At 43.9% G+C, this 10,576-nt stretch overlaps 1 protein-coding gene across 1 annotated transcript in view; it reads left to right on the forward strand.

Annotated features, from left to right (window-relative positions):
* Positions 1-10,576, forward strand: part of NUP214 (nucleoporin 214kDa) — a gene marked incomplete at its 5' end in the record, with an annotated part of 41,444 nt that overhangs the window by 17,284 nt on the left and 13,584 nt on the right. Inside the window, 6 exons of the mRNA XM_010137581.1 lie at positions 921-1,029; positions 3,873-3,948; positions 4,642-4,750; positions 5,877-5,982; positions 8,030-8,103; positions 9,760-10,570. Coding sequence (XP_010135883.1) covers positions 921-1,029; positions 3,873-3,948; positions 4,642-4,750; positions 5,877-5,982; positions 8,030-8,103; positions 9,760-10,570 — 1,285 coding nt within the window. The remainder of the gene's footprint in view (positions 1-920; positions 1,030-3,872; positions 3,949-4,641; positions 4,751-5,876; positions 5,983-8,029; positions 8,104-9,759; positions 10,571-10,576) is intronic.

Below are 10,576 nucleotides of genomic sequence, written 5' to 3' on the forward strand. Positions count from 1 at the left end.
CCAGCGCCCCGGCCAGCCGCTGCTGCAGCTCTGCGGAGGCAGATGGCTAACCAGTCCCCAGGTAAAGGGATGGCTAATGGCCCAAGTGGCCTCTGAGCAGCTGAACGGGGCTTTCACAGGGGTTTAGTGCTCTCAAGAGATCATCCAACAAAATATGACACAGATCTGAGATATCCAGTGTTCCTTTGTCTTCCTTCTTCCTTGTAAGCTTGAGAAACTCCCACCTCGGGTTCCTTTTTCTTCTCATCTGTGCAATGACAGAAGTGTCGGTGACTCTTAGAACGTGACATTGCAGTGCAAGAAATGGTTGCAGAGCAGAGAAAGGATGTCACTGGCCTGTGTTAATAACTTCATTACTAGCTATGCAATTAGAGATGTTGAAAAGTTAAGAGTGAACTGTTGAGTTAATCCCTGGATCTGCTTGTAGCGTTTTGAGTTGACAGGAGAAGGGTTCCCCAAATTCAACTTTTCTTGTTTGGTTTTGGACACTTCTCAGTGCTTCCCCAGTACTGCATCGTTGGTGCAGAAAAGAAACCAAATTCGGTTAAGGGTACAGGAATTGAATCAGTTTGATTTTCTTGCCCAAGTAGAGCAGAAATGCAGAAAGTGGACTAGAGACATGAATTCTGGCAGAGGTTACCCGTGTAACTGCACGGGTCACTTCTGTTAACCCTAGATGTTGTAATATAGGTAAGGGAAAGCTCATGAGAATAATTAGATTTGGTCAGCTAACAATGAAAAGTTTATAACTATATAAAAAAGCTGTCCACTTCTTTGGTGTCCTTGAAGGCTGAGCTACCAAACGTTTTGGGCCGGATACACCACATACCTCCTAGAAACTTGGATGGATTTCTTCTGGAGTTACTCAACGGTTGATGTGGAGATTATTTTTACCTGTCTTTTTTTTTTTCCCTTTAAAGCTGTAAGCACGTCCTTGACCGAATCAACTCTGAAGAACGTTCCTCAGGTGGTGAACGTGCGAGAACTCAAGACTGGCGCGCTGACTCCGGCTGTCTCCGCGGTGATAGGGTAAGGGGGGGCCTGGTGGCCTTCGGCAGCACTTGCAGTAGAGCACATCTGCCAGTGGGGGGCAGTAGCGGTATTTTACGTAGTCTGACCGTTTAAGACCTAAAGAGATGCATTTAGAGAAGAGTTTTGGGTTTGTGGAATGAAAAGAAGAAATGTTGTCTTTCCAGATCATTCAAGGATTTGCTAATAGCTTTCCTGAACAAACGATGAGACTGGTTTTAAGCACCTCCTTCATCAGTCTGTGAAATGCATTTTAGTGCATGCTCTTCTTTCGGGATCCAGTGGCTTTACTGCTAATGTGTATTGTGGATCCGGTATCTCTCCAGTCACTCCCTCTGTTCTGCCCCTTTCTGTGAGGAAGTCCATCTCTGTCACTCTGTGGCCTTAGCTGTCCAGATATTGTTCCTTTTACTTCATCATCTGTTACAGAGAAAACCTTCTCTGGAGTTATGCTGCTTCTATCTCTTCCCAGATTCACTCCCTGAGGGCAGGAGAACTGTGCCCTGCCTCTTCTGGAAACTTGTCTCAAATTTTTTGACATCAGAACTTTGTCTAAAGGGTATCAATAGGGGCTGAATGCTTTGGACAAACACAGAGCTGCAAGGCTGTCTTCCTCATGAGTAAAATATGAGTGGTGTCTTCTGGTACTTAACCTTGAACTGGTTAAGATTTCTCATGAGTTAGGTGTAACACTCACCTTTCTGACTTTTTTCCTCCTACAGACAACAGCCAGCTAAGCTCATTCCAGAGATTTCTGTCTTATCACCACGCTCTGTCACCAGCCACAGAACTAGTCCCTTTCCCTGTTGTCATAATGACCTTGAAAATGTCCATGCTTGAAGTTCTTACTACTGCTTAAAGATCAAGAAAGTGTGTGGCTGTTTCTGGGCTGAGGAGCCCAGGGCACTACTGAAAAAACTGAGTAAAGTTGGGCTTGTCACATAAAGCAGGATAAACTCACTAGGCCCATCTGATAAGTCCACATAGAGTTGCAAATGCTTTATCCATGTAACTGTGGGCTCTACATGCAGCTCCTGGAACAGTTTCTGTTATTGCATCATGAGCAAGCAATACATATCCGAGCTTGATTCTCACTTGAACTGTAGTTAAAGACCTGTCTTACTTTCAAGTAGTTCTAGACTGACAGTATTGATTGATCTCTCTAATTTATAGAGCACCAGCCAGCTTGATATCTTGAAGGCTTTTTACAGTCTTAGTTTATAGCTGTCCTCATAAAAATGTACTCTTTAAAAATTCTACCCAAACGAACCGTGCCTGCCAGTCAGATTCAGCACTAAAATAAAGAGCATTCACCCAGCAAAGTTAATTCATCAATTTTTGCTACTTCAGACATCCGCGCTCTCTTTTGCCACCACAGCACTCTTCGGGTTGTTAAGCAGTAATGATTTTTCAGTTGTTACCAGTCTCTCAATCGCCTGTGGCTAAGTGTGTTGGTGGTCCTAGTCCAGTTACCTATATATAGTTTTCAGCATAAAAAAACCTGCTTTCCACAACCAAAGTCAAACACAGCATTTTCCATGGCCTTGTCAGGGAAGCTGTGGGTCAAGTGATCTTGAACCTTTGCTGGGGAACAGGTTCCACGCTATCATGAGTTTTCACAGACCTGTTGTTTTCATCTTTAGTCAGGGTTTATATGAACTTGAAATTTACAGCTGCACCTTCCCAACATGGCCTCTTCCCAGTGCTAATCAGAAGTTTTCCTTGTGCACTTCACGTCTGCTCTGGGCAGAGGGCAAATCTGGGCCATGCACGTAGAGAACGTTTGTTGCTGGAAGGGAGGACTTGCTATTAATGCAATGCTGTTTCAGACCAAATGGCTGTGCAGAATTCCTGTTCCGTGTGTGTTCCCTTCCTTTGGAACACAACAAGAAACTTCTGTGAGTCAGCCGGTAGCTAACCAAATCATAAATGCAGTCTGGGAGTCCTCATGCTTCAGGAGATATACAACTTTCGATGCCCAGATTCACTCAGTCTGGGATTTGCAGCCTCAGCCCTTTCTATAGTAGAGACTTTGCTTAGGGATTGCCTGGCCTGAGCCTGCTAGGACAAGGGAAAGGTGGCCTTTGCCACCAAGAGAATGCAATCAGCATCAAATTTAAGCTTCTGAAAGCTAATATTGGGCATTTAAGCTGCTGAACCTGATGAGCCACAGACTTGAGGAGATGGTAAAACTGGGTGGCTGTCCCCCAGTTGTGGTGATGTGGTATGTTAATGGCCTACAGCATGTAAATAGGGTGCTTCACCCCATTCTGCAGCAATTGTCTATGGGCTGTGTGCAGTTTATTTCATGGTCAAAATTCCCAAACCTATAATGTAGAATATATCTTAATTTTATCACAATTTTTGCCATGACTTCATTAATGTTTGTATTACACTTCAAAGACTTGAAGCACTTCCCCCCTCCTTCCCCAGCTTTGTCTCCTTGCTCAGCATTTCCGAGAGCTGCATGTACTTGCCTGGGCTCCACACTATAAAGGAAGCTTCTTAAATTTGTTATCCACTAGGCATAAAATTGTAATCCCCTTACCTGCTGGTTTTTCATCAACTCACTGTGAATTAGAAAGGCCTGACTCTCTTCAGAGACAAGAGCGTGGAGAAGATTTGATCGTTTAAGTCTAGTGCTTTGAACACATTTGCAGACTTCCTTTGTTAAATGTGGCTGATTCGTTTAAGAGGTTTATTCTGTAATCAGATTTGTTCGTTTGGAGTTGTGTGTGGAATCTTTGATAGCGAGGGTTGTTCAAGACTTCTGCAAGCTGTGCTTTTTGAAAGCCCTAGTGTAGACTAATCATTCATTTAACGTTTTAATTTTTCTTTTTAAGGTCATCTGTACCTCACTCTGCAGCCCAGGCAGTCCACCAGGTTTTGGCAACTGTTGCTACAAATCAAGCCAAACAGGTATCTTGATGCAGACCCTTCCCCTGTGGAATGCTGCACCTGGGCACGCTCAGCACAGTTTGGGGGTTTAATTGTTTGTGAAGGGCTCATCTAAAATTCTCTTTTCACAGCTTGCCCTGCATTCTTGACAAACTGTTTATCTGTCTGTGACCTTGACAGTCTGATGCCAGACATATCTTTGTTGTGTCTTGCTTTACCCTCCTTTGGAGGCTTGCAGCTTTCTGGTGGCCACAGCCTTGCAGCAGTAAGGGTTACAACTGACAAAGGAAGCTGTATTAGGTAGATAAACCTAAATTTCACCCCACCCAAAAAAGTGCTGGGCAATCAAGGGAGAGAATAGTTTACCTGTCCTATTATTCTACTGAAAGCACTTCTTTCTGGTCAACAAGCTGCTAGGTTTTATGTCTACGTCTCAAAAACCCACGCAGCAATCTGTGTCCCCTGGAATCATTGTCACCCATGGAGGCTTTCTAGCCACTGCAGGAGACTCATAGAAAAAGTTGGGTATTGACTCTGTATTTTAGTGTCAGGACTTAATGGTCTCCAGATTGAAGGACACTTCTAAGTGCTTCAACCACCTTCCTCCAGTTTGTTCCCAAGTCATTGCATGACTCTGACAATGCCAGATCAAGGTCAGAAGGACCTTTGTTAATGGACACGCTGTGCTGAACTGAAGTGGTTTTGTGGTTTTAGACACCTCTAACAGGCTCACTAAAGGGGCAGACTCCACCTTCCTCTGTGTGTGCACCCTGTCCTGTGGCATCTACAGCTGCCCCAATGACATCTGGCAACAAAATCTCAGGTAAGTTGTCTTTGGAGATGGAAATAAGCCCTGGATGTCTCTTGCCACCTGTCAGAGTGCACAATCCGGAAGACACTGAGGAAAAAAGATTTGCCTCCATTGAGAGGCTGCTGAGCTAGTCTTGAGGGAGAGAATTTGAAAAACCAAAATACAGAAGAGCAGAGAGTGATTTTGTGTACAGCCCTATGTTTTGTCCCTGTGCCTGCATCTAGAATTCGTTGATACCGTTCCCCATTCAAAGTGGATTCAGAATGTAGAACCCTTAACAAGAAATGTTGAAAGCACACCTACCAAAGGCAGCAAATCGAGAGCAGACATCTTTGCCGCTGTGTTTTCTTAAACATGAAAAACGGTGGCAGTTGTGCAGGAAAGTGATTACATCCTGAGGTAACAGAAATAGTTTGTCCATGCATTGATGTCTGCCGTGAGTATCTCTGTGCTATTGGCTGCAGCACTGTAGGAGTTCCCGAGCTAGCTTGAAATGAGTGCATTCAGTACTAGGTCTGTTGAGCACTGGGCTGTATGACCAATTCCAAAACCAGTTGACGTACTGTGTCTGTTGCCCGCAGTTTAGAACCTTCTAAGGAAGGGAGTGCTCAGTTTACATCACTCGGTGCAAATGGGGGATGAGGAAACTCTTAGGGAAGGAAGGAATTGGTTTTGAATGTGTGTGGAATAATAATGCTTGCATTGGACATGGTGTTCTAAGCCTCTTGCATAAAGGTCTGAAATCCATCTCTGCTCTTCTGCTTTAATCCATGGATGTAGGTTGCCTCTTAGCCAGGGGTAAGAAGCAGTGAAAATAGCTGGGAATCATATTTGACTTGGCAAATACTTCTTAAATTTTGGTTTATTGAAAATGTCAGTTCCTGAATTTGATAGCATTTCCTTATTATTTCAAATATGGTTTGATTGCCTTAAATCTTTGAAATAATTCCTGTGTTCTTTGACACTGTAACTGTCACAGGAATGTTTCTGTGGACCGATATCAAACCGAGTATAAATGGCAAAAAAGCTCCTTTTCTAACTGACAAAATCAGACTTGTGTCCAAACTATTCCTTTCTTGACAGCTGGATGACAAGGTGCTTTTTTCTTATTTGTAATGCTTGTTCTTATAACCTACAGGACAAGGGGCAGTAAAAACAGTTACAGCTGTGACTTCATCTGCAGTGACACCAGTGCCGGCAACAACCGCACAGCTTAACAAAACATTCACATTCTCTTCCATGGGGTCTGTATGATCGTTAAGATTTCCTTGTAGCTGATGTTAAATAGGGGTGTTTGCTGTTAGAGCCGGCGTTACCCACAAGCTGCCTGATATCGTAAAAGTGGCATCTGCAAATGTGAGGTGGGGAGGGCAGGTTCTGGGGTGACCTCCTTGTTTGTGGAAGCCTACCTGAGCGAGGCCTGAAGGTCTGTGGGAATTGGACACAATGACCTGTTGCTTTGAGGTTTTTCAGTCTGTAACTAATCAAGAGTAAATAACGACTGGCTGCTTTTTCAGGTTTATCTGTAGTGGAGTACTGAACAGGTCATGCACTGTGTGTGCTGGTATTTCTCAGCATCAGGTGATGACTGGAGATTAGAGCAATATGGCTGTGGTTGAAGCCCTCACTCGGGGTCTGATGCACTGGGTTCACTGATTGTCCTTCAGCACCACTTCTCATAGAGTCAGAGAAGAACATTTATGCTGTATTTTGTATATTGGGGCTGAGGAAGAGAAAAAAACAGCAGACCATAGCTAGTTTTAAACCTTTGTTTAGTGAAGAAAGAGCAGCAGCAGGAAAATCATACCTAACAAGTTGCGCAGAGGCATGTGAGAATGAGCTTTGGCTTCACAGCAGCAGGAGAAGAGGTTGAACACTCTAAAATACTGCTCCCAGAGAAGAAGAACAAGCTGAACATGGTCATGTTAACACTTGTCACCTCTGAAGATGGGTCCTAAAGAGAATGATACTGGCTTTTCTCACCTGGGCCTTCATATACAGGCTTCAAATGCTGGCAGAGGTTTGAGAGTCAGAAGTGCTAGAATTGCCAGTTAGGACTTGAAATTTGTACTGATATTCAAATTTGCCAAATTACTTATTTTACTGCAACAGCACAGATTCCATGTTTTGGCTTGGAAAGTAGTCTGGTTGTGAAGGTGACTAGAGTCCCCATGCCATCTGGTGATTTCTGTTACATGACCATAACACAAAGCAAAGTGCATGTTACGAACATGTAGTTATTCTGAAATATCTTCTGGAGTGTTTTTTCAGGGATGACAAAAATATTTCTTTGATCCTATCTTATGTTTGGGGTAGAGGGGTGACTCCTCAGAAATGATTGTTTGAAATTCTGCATGTTTACCAATCTAACCCTCCAGTGAATTTCTCTTTGTGAGGTGGGTAACATTAAATATTTCAGAGCACACATTCTTTCAAATGGCTGGTTTCTTTCAGTCTTAGTAATTTCTCTGCAAATTTGTTAAATGGATGTTACCCAAACACTTGCTGTGCTCCTCAAAGGGCTAAAATACTTCTTCTGAGAGATGGAAATTCAGATTCAAAAAAGCAAACAAGCTCTGCTTTTGTCCCAGACTGCAGTGCCTCTGTCTGTAAACCATATGCTAAAAGCAGGGCTGTTGTCACTGATGGTTACATGGACTGACTTTGAGATCAGCAGCTGGTCTTTGAGGATTGGAGAAAGCTTAAAAAGCCTCAGGGAATGAAAGTCTCTGGAGGACCCTAGTACTCATTATGAAAGATCACAGTATTTTTGCAAGGCAGAGTATTCGTATTGTGAAATTAAGAGTTTCCATTACTATTTCTGTCTTGCTATGACAGGTGGTAGCATCCAGTTACTCCCTTTTGGACCTGAACTGTCTCTTACCTTTTGGCTCTTTCAAATAAACTCTTGTCGCCACCATGGCGTCTGCTCTTGCTAGTTTCCCAAAAGCTATCGGGATGTGGTGCATGGGGTTCAGCCGCCGAGCTGAATGGAGAAGAAATGTACAGCAGAAAGGAAAGACTACGGGAGCATGAGGGGCGGCCAAAAGAGCTTCAAACTCTGACTCTAACCCTCTAGAAGCTTTGTCAGAAGGGAGACAAATGGAGCCTGGTCTGTGTGCCTGCTTCTCTGCCTGCTGAATTGTTGGAGAAGCTGTTCTGCCTGTGTGCCTGACCTCGCAGAAGTCTGTACTGGCAATCTGAGTCTCCAGGTTGTGTTAATCATGGGGTTGGCAGTTTCAACACTTTGAGATAAGCGCCATTCTTTCTCTTTCTCCTCTTTCCTCCTAGGACTGGATTTACTTTTGGTGTTGTCACGTCAGCTACTTCATCCCCAACGCTGCCCAGCCTTTCTTCCTCACAAGGTTAGTTTGGAAGAGTATGCAAACAACATCTCTTGCCTGCTAAGAGAACGCTTACTCTTCCTAATTTGTGTGGTTCATGTTTTATGTCGCAGTTCTATTATTAAAATTGCAGTCACTGCAATAACCTGATGTAGGTATGCTGGATTATGCCCTGTAATGCACAGAAATCCAGGCCATCTGCCTTTCAGTTTAGAGTAAGCAAAATATTTGCTGCCAAGAACATCTAGGAGGTACTAGGTTATGAAAAGGGTAACATCTGTAATCATTTCCTCTTCTGTCGTTAATCTCTAGATTTAAAGTTGCCGAGGTGATCTGACGCAGAAAGCTGTCATTAAGTGGAAGGAGCATTTAGTAAATGGAGGGGAATGCTTGGGGTGGCTTTGTGTTGCTTCTGAAGTTGAGTGGATGATATCTGGGCTGTCTTTCCATTTCCATAGGCAGACTGATTTGCCTGGTCTGGAAAAAGGGGACTGATGCCTCTGCTTTATAATATTTGTGACGTTTTCTGTCTCTAATTTCAGTCTTGCAAAAGAGATTGAACTGTCAAAAACTTGTTTCCAATGCTATTGGCTGCTCTTCTTATGAATCTTGGCTTCTTATATCCATAGACCACCACAGCCACAGCAATGATGCTAATACCCTGTTAGCAGAGAGAATAAACTTGGCTTAAAACATGAAGATTCAGATAATGTAAAAAGCTTAGGTAAATAACACTGATGAAAGGAGGAGCCGGAGGTGTAGGAGACAGCCTTGTAAGCCACAGCGTTGTGTGAGGGCAGTTACTTCACGCTGCTCAGTGAAATGGTAGGAGCAGCTTTGCCTCTGTTAGGTGGTGATGGAAGAACAACAGGAGGAATTTCAGTGCCTTGGGGTGAAACAGATGCTACGTTATTCAGTGTCAGATACTAATATACTTAAATATGCTTAATATACTTATAGGGTAAAACACAAGGGTAATACTAGCTATGCTAAGAAGCTTTTGCTCTTTGTTATCTGATCTCCTCACAGATTTCCTTGTCCAAATCGCTTTTTATGTATATCTTACAAGTGGAGCTGCTTTGCCAGTTACACTTGATAGCTTTTCTCTAGGCTTTCAAAGCCGAAAACATGCTGCATGGAAACTGCTTGGTGGCCAATACATAGCTGAATTTGTGAAGAAAGAGTTGATTCTCCACAAGACTTTTCAAGTGCCAGAAAGTAATTTTATGACCCAAACTCTCTTCTGAGCCCTTGACTTGAACAGAGAGTCCTGTAGTGAATGTCTGGAATTGTTTAGCTGAACCAAGCAAGAAGGGGTGAAAATGGTGTTTACAGCAAATGGTCTGTAGTAACCAGATCTGGCTTTATCAAACTTGGAAAAGAGAGAGGAGCTGAAGGCTGAAATTACCTGTACTCAGAGAAGGATGGCAGGTAGAGGCTATGACATGAAAGTAACAGTGTTTGTCACTGCAACCCTGTCCCTAAAGGCTTTGGATGTCACTGTTGTCTCCTGAATGCACATGGAAGTGGCAGTTACCTGATGGTCAGAGGCTTTATAGTTTTGAGGCAAGAGCACTGTCTAGCAATGTGTGAAGCACCAAAGCATGTTATTATTTTAAGAATGATAAATGAGCATTGCATACCGTAACTTGTAGCTTCTGTTTCTCTCGCTAACAGCCCCTGCTAAAGAGTCCACCCAGACCGATGCATTGTCACTTGCTGGAGGTTCCAAATTTGGAGCAGTCCCCGAGAGCTCCTTTGCTTTTGGGTCCCTCAAGCCAGCAAGTGCTTCAGGAGCGTTAGCGGGAAGTAGCTCCTCAGCAGATGGCACCCAGTCAAGCAAACCTGCTGCAACAACATCTTCTGCTCCCTCAACAGCCTCTGGCAAGTTGGATACCCCTCCATCTAAACAAGGAGATCACTTGTTTCAGAGCAATCTGGCTGGGGAAACTCTTGGGAGCTTCTCAGGACTACGGGTTGGTCAAGTAGATGATAATGCCAAAATCTCCACTAAAGCACCAGCTTCTAGTGTTGCAGGAGCACAGTCAACTAAAGTATCTACAATACCTTCTGGGTTTACGTTTGGTGCTGCTCTGCCATTAGGAAAAGCTGGAGAAGCTGCTTCAACATCAGTCACATCGGCTGGAGCAGCATCCCCATCCATCAGCACTAGTGCCACAGGCAGTCTCTTTGGCAACACCCAGATAACCAACACGGGGTCTTCTGGGGTATTTAATCTTGGAGGTTCTAGCGGCAGCAAACCCACCTTTTCATTCGGTATTCAGCAAGCAAACAGTCTGAGCACATCCACTTCTACCCCTTCTACTTCTGCTTCAACCTCTCTCTCATTTGGAAGTTTCTTGAGTTCATCGCAAACTGCTCTTCCTGCCGCAACTTCTAGTAAGGGTGCAGCGGATGCCAAACTACCGTCTGTGTCAGAAAAAACATCTGAAAATGAAGCTGTAGCAGCTGGGTCTTCACCGCCCGTGATGCA

This window comes from Buceros rhinoceros, unplaced genomic scaffold (genome assembly GCF_000710305.1).
Source record: "Buceros rhinoceros silvestris isolate BGI_N320 unplaced genomic scaffold, ASM71030v1 scaffold14436, whole genome shotgun sequence".
NCBI classification, from domain to species: Eukaryota; Metazoa; Chordata; class Aves; order Bucerotiformes; family Bucerotidae; genus Buceros; species Buceros rhinoceros.